The 12,987-nt window shown below is 32.0% G+C and overlaps 2 protein-coding genes across 2 annotated transcripts; both read right to left on the bottom strand.

Moving 5' to 3' along the window:
- Positions 1-1,081: 1,081 nt before the first annotated feature.
- On the bottom strand, positions 1,082-3,681 carry LOC124936487 (putative pre-16S rRNA nuclease). The gene is made up of 6 exons (XM_047476990.1): positions 3,333-3,681; positions 2,241-2,298; positions 1,834-1,902; positions 1,669-1,764; positions 1,458-1,547; positions 1,082-1,350 (listed from the first exon to the last, which is right to left on the bottom strand). Exons 1-6 carry the CDS (start codon positions 3,479-3,481, stop codon positions 1,318-1,320), a joined length of 495 nt encoding a protein of 164 aa, XP_047332946.1. The 5' UTR covers positions 3,482-3,681; the 3' UTR covers positions 1,082-1,317.
- Positions 3,682-5,080: 1,399 nt separating this feature from the next.
- Positions 5,081-8,371, bottom strand: LOC124934181 (uroporphyrinogen decarboxylase). Its single transcript, XM_047474672.1, has 6 exons — positions 8,087-8,371; positions 7,820-7,941; positions 7,431-7,541; positions 7,159-7,347; positions 6,961-7,086; positions 5,081-5,856 (listed from the first exon to the last, which is right to left on the bottom strand). The coding sequence occupies exons 1-6, from the start codon at positions 8,202-8,204 to the stop codon at positions 5,341-5,343; spliced, it is 1,182 nt and encodes a 393-aa protein (XP_047330628.1). The 5' UTR covers positions 8,205-8,371; the 3' UTR covers positions 5,081-5,340.
- Positions 8,372-12,987: the final 4,616 nt, after the last annotated feature.

The following is a 12,987-nucleotide window of genomic DNA, read 5'->3' as shown; positions in this document are numbered from 1 at the left end:
TTTTTTTAATAAAATGGGAGAAACTTTCTAGCATATTTCATGACATTGATAAAGAATTTACTTCAAGTATAGATTAAAATTCTATTATTCATGAATATTATATTCCAAAAATTGAAGATTTAGCCTCGACATGAGTAATTGTTTGCATACTCAACTTCTATTATTGTGTTATATTGATTGTTGTGAAAAACATTTAGCCTAAATAAATTTCAAATTATGACTCCGTCCTTAGCTCCTACACATCTCATAATTGAGGACCAACTTTCGAGAGACTAAATATATGACAATCTAGGTTGCAAAGTGGACATATTGAGGATAGGTGTGTCAAGGATAAAGGCCCCTCAAACAAATTCTGAGGTGGAGGATTCTACTCACCATTCGTGGAGGATCTCATTCAGTTGATGGTGGACGAGGATACTGCATATTGAGTGCAGGATCCAGCCCAGACCAAAAATTGATTATAGGGTTTGTCCTGATGACAGTGTGCTGCTTAGAGGAATATAAGTTCAAGAATGTGTCAAAGATGCACAACATCAACCAACTCATAACTTTGAGAACTTGGTTACGAAGTGGAATCTAAATGCATGGCAATTTTTGTTGAAATTATCATAAATATTGAGGAAAATGTTGAAAAGGGTAAAAAATCATACTCAAAGGAAATCATACAAAATTCATAACCTGTCTTAATTTTGCCCCATAAGGGTAGGTAAGTGAGTCTACATGGATGTGGATCTATACTCTCCTTATTAATCTTTTCCTTGTGATGTCCTCTTGAGTTATAACTCAACTAAATTATGATAAATCTTGTCATTGGTTAAACTGTCCCCAAGTTATAACTTAGATCAATAAATAAAGAGTCCCACTAAGTCAAAATATAGTTTTTTCAAATCAAACAAATCTTGTAATTGAGATTGCATATGCATTCAAAAAGATTACATAAACAGTTTGAAGAACATTGTGTGAGACTTATTCTAATATGATATAAGATCATTTCAAGTATAAGTAAAAACCCACCAATCAACCTGCCCACTTATTTCTCTACTTTATTTGTGGCAATATATTAAATATTCATATATTTGCTTCTAAAATAAATAAACGATACACAATTTTTTTAAGACATGTGTTCCAAATGGGCACATTTTCACATCTAGAGAATATTGCTTTCTTCTGTAGCTTCTATTCACATAGTTCACTAAATTAATGTAATGTAAGTCAGAATTTGTTAGCAGAAGAAGATTGCTGGTTGAACCCCTACTTGGCGCATTTCGAATAAGAGAATAAAAAAAACAGTGAATTTCTACCCGGATTAGTTTAACTTTATTGCATCTGGTTCACATGATCCAGATATCCCTGTCAAAGCGAAAGAACAATCATATGATACTTATGACCTGAGAGATGTAACTGTAATGAACTTGAAACATTATTATGAAGCATCACACCAAGAAGAAAAGAAACACCTGAAGTATTCCCACTGCAGCAAATTTGTCAGTCATTGTCTTAGCCACCACAGGGTGAAAACTCAATGGCTTCAACATTAATTCTACACTCTGAGTTCACAATACACCAACATTAGAAAGCAATGGAAGAAATTTAGTCATAATGAAGTTTGCATGTTAATGAAGTGAGAGTTGAAAACAGGCATCTATTAACTTCATTCAATGGACCTACCTTCGATGTGAAGCACTCATCCCAAAAGGTATACTTCATTCCTTCGAGTCTCTCGTTTTTACATAACTCGTCAATGAAGAGTTTTATTATCACTGACTAATGAAGGAAGTGTTGTCAGCAAGAATACATAATGTGAAACAAAAAAAATAAAATAAAAAAACATACTTGTGGACACCTTCTATGCCTGTCAAAAGGGCAACCAACAACAAAGCCTATAAGGGACAGTTCAGAGATCTGCATGCAAAGAAATTTAACCGCAGCGTAAAGTGATCCCTAATCGGAATAAATGTTACACTCACAGAAGTGATTAGAAGTTCTACCACTTCTATGTTAATCAGATGCACATTTTATTTGAGCAACAGTTAAAGAACATTTGCACCACCTAATTGACTACAATGTTCTTCTATCACTTGAGATGATATAAGAAAAATCACGGGATTAATTCGTGATTTCTATTTGGCAGAATACTGAATTAAAAAACATTCCCCCTTTGAAATCAAGACATAATGTAGCTGGTAAAGTCATGGAGTTTCCAAACAAGGGATAAAAAATGATTCAAGAAATAAACTCACCAAACACTGAAAATCAATAGCCATCAGCTCAATAGTTGATTTCTTTCGAACGAGAACACTGATGCAAAATATCCCAGTATGAACTCATTAGAAAGGGAAATATCAACTAAGTAGAATAAAAGTCACAAATATAAAATGTAGATTGCAGATAAACAAATAAAAAAAGGAAGTATAAAGTGCATAAAGCATCACTGATGACTTAACTAAAAATACATGTTGTTAATGGAAACAGTAAATAAAGCTAGTGGAAAAATGTCTATATCCTAAACAATCTGAAAAATGTGAGCAAGCCAACAAGAAGAGAAGAAGAAGGAAAACAAAGAGTCCTCATTCTTGCAACTGGTTAATTGGAACATGGTCAAGCTACACAAGAACTGTGGAGGTCTTGGGATATGAGACCTTGTGACTTTTAATATGGCACTCCTGTTTAAGTGGTGCGAAAGATTCTCCAATGAACAAGATAGTACGCGGGCATCCTTTATTAGAGCCAAGTACGGTTTGGATTGGTCATGTATGGTCACCAAAAAGTGATATCAACCTATATAAATTGCAGCGTTTGGCATAAGAAATTCAAGGAGAACTCTTTATTCAAGATGGGAGACGGGCACGGCCATCAGTTTCTGGAACGACAGGTAGAATGTGGAAGGAAGTTTGGCGTTTGTTAGCTCCCTCCCCCTGTTTTTATGACTTGTTTCTTGTTTTTGCTTTTGCACCCCTTTTTGCCTTCACTTTTGTTGCATTTCTTTTCCTATTATGAGTTGGGAAGTTGTCTCTCAGACGTAGTGTCACGAAAATTGGCTCATCATTGTGTGTAGTTCAGGTCATTATGGGCCATCACATCATTAATGGAATCTCTATTTTCAAAGAAAAACAAGGGTTAAACCCTCTGCTGTAGTTTTATTTATTTTTATGAATAGATCAACCTAATATAGTTGATCAGTGTTGCATTAGATTAAACTTACAATTCTGTAGATTAGGCAAGTTCCTAGATAATAGGAGTTTATCCTGTTTATTTGTTCATAATTATCTTGACCCATTTAACTTCTTCACTTGAATATCAAATATAATATAAGTTTAGAGAAAGATACCCACCTGAGAGGAGAAGCAGTTGCGTTATTGGCATCTGAAACAGCAAGACCCACATACTTATCCCCCACATCCAGACCAAGAAGACGCCCACTTCCAGATGAACTTGCCTTTACCAAATCACGAAACAAATGCAAAGGCTTTGCGTACTTCATCTCTTGGTTTTACACTTGTGTTGTAGAATCGCAGTCAAACACAAGCGTCTGTCTTCCTCGTTTCAGTCTCCTCGCCACCCTTCATGAGCGAATCAACACCCAAAATCGAATTCGCGACTCTTACTACAGATTGGAACCGAAGCGAGTTGCAGGTACTGTATTCAACTGGAGTCGATTTGAAAAATGAAAATTTTCCCCATTGAAGGTTTGCGGCGCGCTGGGGGAGTAACTTGTAATAATAGTTTAGGTCTTGTTTGATTGTATTTTCAAAAATCATCATTTACTTGTAAAAAAGTTAGAATAATTTTCTATCATTTAATATTTTTAATATTTAATATTATATATTTGCAAATTAACATTTTTCAGAGTGATTCATTCGAAAATTTGATGAAATGACTCTAAAGATTCAGTTATATGACTTTTTGACCCACGCTTAAAATAAAAAGCGCTGGTAACACATTTTTTTATTTTTAGACGATTTTGTCCCTATCGTGAGACGCAACCGGCATTCGCGAGACACAACCGGCAATCGCGAGACGCCCTTTTTTTCTTTTCCGCACTAATCAATCCTTATTTTATTTACATTTACTATTATATCATTTTTTGGGTGTATAAAAAAAAAATTCATACAGTATCTGATTACATTGCATCTCGCAACGAGGGCATTTTCGTAAAAAAAAAAAAAAGTGTCACTCAAATAAACTAATATTTAGTGTCATTTCATTGAATTTCACATTTCATTTACTAAGTTGAGATGTTTAACAATAATTTATATTTTATTTTCAAGATGAACACTTTTCACATATACTACTAAATTTATAAAAAGTAAATAATCATTATTTTTTTTTATTTTACAAAGTGGTAGAAAAATAAAAGTGACATTAGACCCAATGCTATCCAAAGTAGGCTGTTTAAAATCTCTATTTATCTTGGAAAATCTTGTACTTTTTAAAAAGTTATTTTTAATTTAGGTACATCTTTTATTTAGTTAAATTTTTACATTTTTAAATTAAAATTTTAATATTTTACTATTTTATGAGTTTATAAATTATTTTAATTTTATAATTTCATAAGAATAAAATAAATTTATATTTACATATTTAAAAAATATAATAATTTATTCAGATAAATAAACTTGTGTAATTATAATTTCTTAAAACTTGATTCTATATTTAATTATATATATAAATACTAATAATATAACTAATATTTTTTTAAACAAATGTTAAGATTTTATGTAAATTATCAATTTTAATAAATTCTACTTGTTTTGGGTCATAATATTTGTATTCAACCCTTATACTAATAATAACAATCATAAAAAAAAAATATATATATATATATATATATATAATTAATCATAAAAAATATTTAATATTATTTTATGATTGGTGTTTCACAAGAATTCTGCTATAAAAAATGATAAAAATTAGTTGTTAAAATTTTTGTAAATAAAACGGAATAGAAATGGTAAATTCATTTTACACTAGAATAAATAATCTAAGTTTTGACATAAATTCAAAAAAGCTAACTATTTTACTATACACTTTATACTAGATCAACAACAATAATATTATGACTTATATCAACAACCAGAACTAGCATCACAAAGCTGAAACCACCTCAACTGGCTCCATTCTTTTATCAACAACATAAACAATTGTTTTACATAGAAACTAAACACCCCTCAGAAATCAGAATCCAGTTGAAACCCTAAAATATTAATTTTACAAAAGATTTCTAACTCAGCTTCATGGGTATGAAGTTAGCAATCCAATGTAACCACAGATTGGAAGGCAAACTGATCACGACGTAACCCTAAAAAGAAAAGAAAAAACTGAACTCTGATTGAATCCTTTCTAGTATCTGATCGACTTGGCAACCTCAAAGAAATGAGCGACATTCTCCTCGGGTGTACCTACCTTAATCCCATGTCCTAAATTCAGAATGTGTTTTTTGTTCCCTGCTTTTGTGACAGTATCCAGTATTCTCTTTGTAATGAACTCTTTCGAGCCAAATAGAACACCAGGATCGACGTTACCCTGAACTGCCACATGATGGCCCAAACGCTTCCTTCCTTCAGCCATATCCACTGTCCAATCCAAGCTGACTACATCAACTCCGGTCAGAGGCAGTCTTTCAAGCAAACCTCCTGACCCACTGGCATAGAGGATAAGTGGAAGATTTGGATGTGTTTGTTTGACGGAGTCCACGATTTCCTTTAAATAAGGAAGACTGAACTCCTCAAAGTCAACTGGGCTAAGTTCCGTGGCCCATGAATCAAATATCTGAACCGCTTGAGCTCCACTGTCGGCTTGGTACTTAATGTATTTAGCCATTGAGACAGAAAATTTCTTCAGAAGGGCATGGAGAACCTTTAAGAGAAGTATAAGTAGGGATGTCAATTTCAATCTGCCCCCATAAAAACCAAGTCAAATCAATCCAAACATAGGTGTTTTACTCGGTTTGACCAATGTCACTAACATGTATATTCAATTTTTTCTTTTACTATTTTATATATTATAATATAGAGGTTAGAAATCACATTTATTAGACTATATATATTATAAATTATATTAATTTAAATAGAGTTTAGTATATATACATATTATTTGGAAACTTTAGAATATGTGTATTACTTCACAGTGATGTGGTAAAAGGGGCACCAACTCTAGGGATGCATGTACCGAGGGCGTCAAGATTAGTGTCAAACTTGGCTAAACAGAGTTTGGGTTCTTTACTCTGGTTTTTTAGATGTTGGTTTTGAGTATTATCCAATATACATTGTTTTTGTGTGAATCCTTTGACGTTTTATTTCGTGTTGTCTTTAGTTATGACCAAAATTGTCATAATACTTTGTACTGGTTTGGTTTTTCCTATAGTACATGCGACTTTACTATGGATTTATGAAAAAGTGTCTCATACAGAAAAAAGATTCTTTCATTTTCTTTCTCCCTATAGAGGATGATCATTAGTTCCCACCCATGGGGCAAATGGAATCCGATAGGAAAAAGTTCATTTTGCATTTTCAATCAGCTTGTTTTGCTTCGTGAACTATTAAAAATGGGTCAAATTACTTTTCATTGTCATTTATTGGTTAACTTCAGTAATGCCTTGATATGCACTTTAGAAGGAAAAAATAGTTAATTTAGCCCAAGATTGAGAGATGCAAAAATTGTGTATAGATGATTTAAAAACTTAACGAAGTTCAGAAAAAACTGATTATTAAGAGTTTAGGAAGCAAAACGAGACTACTGCGTGTTGAGGAAGCAAATTGAGAAAACAAAATGAACTTCTATCCATTATAATATAAGTGGTGGCTCAGAAGTAAAATGGGGTGAGGATAGTAAAGATCATTCCCCGTCCCAATCTGCCCCATTACCATATGTAAGAATAAGGCCACATTGGGATGATATAAAAATTCAAACCAAGGAGAAAATCGAATAGCGGGGAATGCATTTTTTGGTTTAAGAGCTTACCTGAGGTTGAGAGAAAGCCAATTTCTTTATTTTGGTAAAGTTCTTTGATGAACCACCTTCAACCACGTATGATGCCAAGGTAAAGGGAGCACCAACGAAACCCAATACAGCCGCTTTATTATCAACCTGGAATTACAATAATAGCTCTATTGTTAAAAAAGTAAATATTCAGCATCAATAACCAAATATGTCACTGACCTCTTTTCGTAGGGTAGTTAACGCTTCTCCAACATATGGAACAAATTCCTCGGGAATAAATTCTCGAACTTTTTGGACATCCGCAGATGTCTGTGGTGGATCAAATATGATTGGCCCTTTGCCTTTAACAATGTCAAAAGGTATGTTCATCCCAGTAAGAGGAGTTAAAATATCTGAGAACAATATAACCTGTTTTGACAGTTGGTAAGACAATAAATAAGCAATGCCCTAAACTTGACATGGGTTTATAAGGGAAAAGTTAATATTATTACCCCATCAGGCTGAAAAACTTTCCATGGTTGGAGAGATATTTCCACCACAAGATCTGCATTCTCTGATCTATCTCTGAAAGAAGGATACTTCTCGCAAATCAGTTGATAACTCTGCAACAGAAAAGGAAGACATGAGAATCATAACATAGCTGTAAACCCAGAAATGTATGCATCAAACTTCTTGATTAAGCTGCTTATTGATATAAAAAAAATGAAATGTTGGCCTCTAATAGGGCTTTCATTCTACAATGACAAACTAAAAGTGGTCACAGCAAGTCGAGTGGCCAATATCAAGTTCATAATTGACAAAAATTACAGGTTAAGAACACAAGATATAAAAAATGAAATGGCTAATTCTCTTTTGAGATAAAACCATGAACTAAACCTGCCTTCATATACCTCCCTGCTTGCCTCATAAGCCAAACTGGAGGTCTTTCTACTTCATGGCCACGAACAGTACTCAGTAATAAGGGTTCAGTAGCATTCACAATTGTGGGTTCGGCAACAGTTCCTATAAACGAGAACATTGTCTATTAATTCACAATTCCTGCTAAAACAATCTCATAAATTATAGATTTTTAGGGCAAGCAAACGAGAAAGTTGACCGGAGATTATTCGAATTAATTCTGGGTATAGATTTGTTTGACTAATTTTACCTCCAGCTATGCAGCGAATTCTGGGTATGTTGCTTTGGCGAATAGAAGAAGATGAAGTTGATTTGGGAGAGGATTTGAGGGCGGAGAAGGAAGGGATGGAGCTGTTAAGACAATACATGGTTTGGTGTGGCAAAAGAGTCGGGATTTGGAAGATGTCAGTTCAAAGAAATGGGTCTGAATCGCATTTCTGAGTCAGATTTGAAGATTCTTCTTTTATTTAGGGAGAGAGAAGAAGAGATATTGGGGATGATGGTAGATCGTGATAGGATCAAATAGGAGAAGAAAAGATAAGGAACCAAAATCTCTAATCTGAAATTGAATTCTCATTTGTCCCCTTTCATGGGCTTTGATGGCGTGACCAATCGGATTTTCCGTTCGGAGCCTGACCCGAAAAATCGCCATTTTGTTTTGTTGGGTTGGTTAAGGCTGGGCTTTGGGTTGAATCTCTTCTTCACATGAATCCATGTCATGCATTAATGACATTTAGAGCTTGTTTGATCTTAGTTTTTTTTTTGAATTTTATTTTGAGTTTGGATAAAATATTTGTTTAACTTAATTTTGAAAAAATCAATTTTTTAAATTTAATGATTATTTTATTAATTTATTCAGAGATGAAAGATGAGAAAGAATATTTTAAATAAAAGGTGTTTTTGTTGAATAAAATAAGTGATGAATTAGATGGAGTGAAATGAGAAAAAAATTTAGTGCAAACCATATCTTCAAGTACTACAAGAATTATGCTTAACTTCATTCTTCATGAAAAGATAAGTAAATAGCCTAACTTGGGCTCAATTACAATGATAACTCTATCAATCACACTTATTGGAATCAACAAAAGTATTCTCCGATAATTTTTTATTATAGTTCTACGAGAACTATTCTTGACTTCATTTTTCTCGAAAATGATATTAGTCATGTTCATTGATCATCTTTTTGTTAAAAGTTTAAGTGTTTTTAAACGGAATTTGAAATCTAAATTTAACACCTAGTCTTATGATCTTTATGCTAAATTGATAAGATCGTTCATAGCAAAATACATGTTGATGTGTCATGTGTGAACTTGTTAAGTCTTGTTGGTACCAAAGAAGATAAGAGACCTCGTATTGTTCCTCTAATTAGTTCACACGAGCTCAGTAGTTAGACATTCTCGTCTTCGGCTACTAGGGACGAATGAACAAGGACCATATAATCATCATTGTTTGGTTGAAAAGATGGTAACTCAAGTGGCTTACAATACCTTTCAAGAAAAGTGATTGTCTTGCGTTAAGTCTCACTTTTTTTTACCTCTCACGTTAGGTTCGGTTCGTTTATCAAAAGTTTTTATCTTATTATTATATTACTAAATTGTAAAATATTTAAGTAGAAAAGATTCAAAATATTATAACTCCTTCGTTAGTTAACTTTTGATAATATATTATATTATTTCATGAATAAATAATGAGAATAATATCAATTTTATTTATAAAGTTGGACGGAGATGTAAATTTATTTATTAAGTTATAAAATTCTATCTGTGTATATAAACTTGTCAAAAAAATGTTAAATTTATTGAACTTAACAGATTTTTCTAACCGCATTAAAATGTAGTCATGTTGTCATTGACCTGTCATATCCACGTATTATTTTTATATATATTATTTTTATAATCAAAATTTCCAATTCAAACTAATCTTATTATTAAAAAAAATTAAAAATAACTTATCTCTTTCAACCGAATATGCTCTCTCAACTCATCTGCATCTAACACCGTTAATAAAACTCAGACAACAATTCCGACAACCAACACCGTTACAAGAATGTCTCTGCACATCATCAAGAATGACAATAAAAATCGCAAGAATAGATATAAATAAATGCATAAACTTTAATTTCGTTCTCTACTATGGGGGATTTTTCATCATTCTGAATATGAGTATGTTTCTTTGGCATCTAATTCATCAAATTCGTTGGCTGTAATGAAAAATATCTCTCCAATGAAGGAAACCTGAGTAGCGCAAAATCTAGATCAATCATTTTCCTTTAGATTCGTTGAATCAGTATGAGTCTTTTCCGTCTCCTTCACCACCTAAGAAAACATGTTGCTTCTGGTAATCCAAGAAGAAGGATTCGTCGTCGAAGAACAGCAAGCAAAGGGGAATGATGATTTCGGCGGCATTTGTGTTGGAATGGGGAAGCGACAACGAGAAAATGTTCTCGGACTTAAATTGTTTTAAGGAAGATCACTTTTTGGACTGTGAGTGTTGATAGATACTTTGTTTCTTCAATAACGGCTATGATGGGATCGTATATCTTAAGAAGGCATATGAGAATCTTTCTTACCCTTCTCTCCCTTCTCTAGTGACATCTTCACTGCGAGATTTCATCTAATTGACCAAATCAAATATTTTGGTCGAGAACTCCATGAGGATCTTTGTGTCCTTCATTTTGGTACTTTCGAATTTCCTGAGTAGTGATTGGAGCTAAATTGTTCAAACTTTCACATCTCCTTGGGATTCACTCTACAAGATCTCCCATGCCTTTTTGGCTGTATCGGCACACATGATTTTGGGAAAAATTATTTCAGTAACTATTCTTTGGAGGATTGAAAAAGCGTTTGCGTCAGCTTATCGAGACTGCTTTAGTTTCTTCAGGTTGACTTTATTGAGTTCAGTTTCTTCCTCTATCTCATTCACTCCATTCTCCACAATTTCCCATTGGTTAAGTGATCGAAAAATATTCTTTATATTTACGTACCAGAAATCATAGTCTTCGTTATTAAACTCTGAAATGGAACCTTTGATATTTGTAAAGGCAATAAATTTTGATAGATTGGTAAAAAGTTTTGATGGATCCAAAGAAACTTGGAGGATTGGATATATTAGTAGAAGGTTTTGTGACTTCTTAGATATGGAGTCACTAGTACCAAATAATAGAATATTTTAAAAAGAGACATTGAAAAAGAATGATATTTTATTATTATTTTCTATCATTAGGTTTGCATTACAAAAGCTTAATATATATGCTGAAAAATTATTTAATTAATATGAGGATTCTTTTCTAATTATTTAAAATAAAAGATGTAAAAAATAATGTAATTGATTGTTTTCTAATAATATCTAATCAATATAATAGAGGTTACACCACATCAATTTTAACCACTTTTATTCTAGTTTTTGGATCATTGCTTAATCATTTGAGTGAGAAATTGATAACCCAAAACAAGAGTTTGACATGCAACAAATATATGAAATAAGTATAGGTAAGTAAATGAAGGTCACCCCACCAATCTCAGATAAATATGATATTTCTAAAAGATTTTAACGACGAATCCAAAAAAAATGAGGTGTCTTAAAATTTTAACGACGAATCCAAAAAAAAATGAGGTGTCTTCAATTGCTGATAGTAGTTAAACTAAAAATATAGGCAAAATTTTGAGCAAAGCCAATGTTGATAATAGGTTTAGGGATGAAGTTGTTAAATGTGAAAACAATGACAATTTCTTGAAAATCAAATTCATCTCTTTCATGAGGAGGACCTCTTCTTGCATTTGCATTATTTGTATGAGTGTCAGTTTTGATTATTTAGTGGTACACTCTTGCGTTATCATTTGGTATTGGAACTTTACGTTGTAGGTCACTTTCTCTATTGCTTTGTTTTGTAGTTGTTACCGCTGTGATTGTTAAATTGGTGTATTAGAGTTTCGATCAATGTCTCAAATTTCGCTGTTTGTCTTTTTAATCCTAATTTCATTAGAGAGCTAATGTTGTTGAATCTATTTTGTTGGGCTTCGAGTCGAGTATTCATTTTGTAAGATCAATTTTTGTGTGTGTTTTGATGATGAAATGGTGCACCTCTAAACCATTCTAAACCATTCTAAACCATTGTTGATAATGTTTTAGGTTCATTTTGGATTCTTGATTTTTGTTTTGAGATATTGTTCACACCATGATATTTGGTATTCATTTTTCTTACTCGAAGTTCAGTGAAAAAAATTCTTGTCATTTCCAAATATTGAAGAAGCGTCTAATCTACTTAGTGTTGCGCGCCTTTGTCGATGCAAACACAAAGGATAAATCCAGGTGAAGAATTGATTGAATAGAGTGAAGAAAATGACGAGAGAAATCCAATAGAATTGATGAATTCATATGAGAATTGAATGACTTGGGTAAGAATTATATCATTCAATCTCAATTTAATTCCAAAGTAATCTTTGAGATTTAAAATATTTGTACAAATATTCATTATGATATTTTAAGAGAGAAAGTCATGTACCACTATCAATCTATTCATTCAAAACCCTCAAATTCCATCAATATCACAATAAATGTGTGTAGAAATTCCAACATTATATTAATATACAATTTATAAACAAACACGTTATGACCTGTCTTATTGGATAGAACATTGATCCAAGAGTCCACACCATTAATTTATGAAATGTACACCAAATCACACGGTTTCCTTTATTATTGTTTCTATCATATAATTAATTAATCATAGATATTTATTATACTTATAGCATCCTTTTCGAGACTCCGGTCCTTGTACGGAGAAATTATTTAATCAAGACTTAAGAGCGGATAATATTTAAAACAAAGAATACTAGTTTATTTTTATGAAAACAAATCGAGTTTGGTAAAATAATATATATATAAATTCAGTTTAATATATAAAAAAATAATTGACTTTATTTACATATATATTATATAATTTGATATTCTAATTTAGTCTCCTTAATCCTATTTTTCTATAAGGATATGTAATATATAAAGCAAAATTTGGTTCATAAAGAAATAGGTTATTTATAAATCAATGGTCGTTATTACTTAATAAACCTTGTTAGGTGTTGGATTATAAGAAAATAAATTATTTAAAATTATTTAAGTAAAAGGATTATTTTTTGTTTTGTTTGATCTTGAATT

Source organism: Impatiens glandulifera, chromosome 4, assembly GCF_907164915.1.
Source record: "Impatiens glandulifera chromosome 4, dImpGla2.1, whole genome shotgun sequence".
NCBI lineage: Eukaryota > Viridiplantae > Streptophyta > Magnoliopsida > Ericales > Balsaminaceae > Impatiens > Impatiens glandulifera.
Note: the sequence above shows the minus strand (reverse complement) of the source record. Positions and strands in the feature narration are given on the sequence as shown.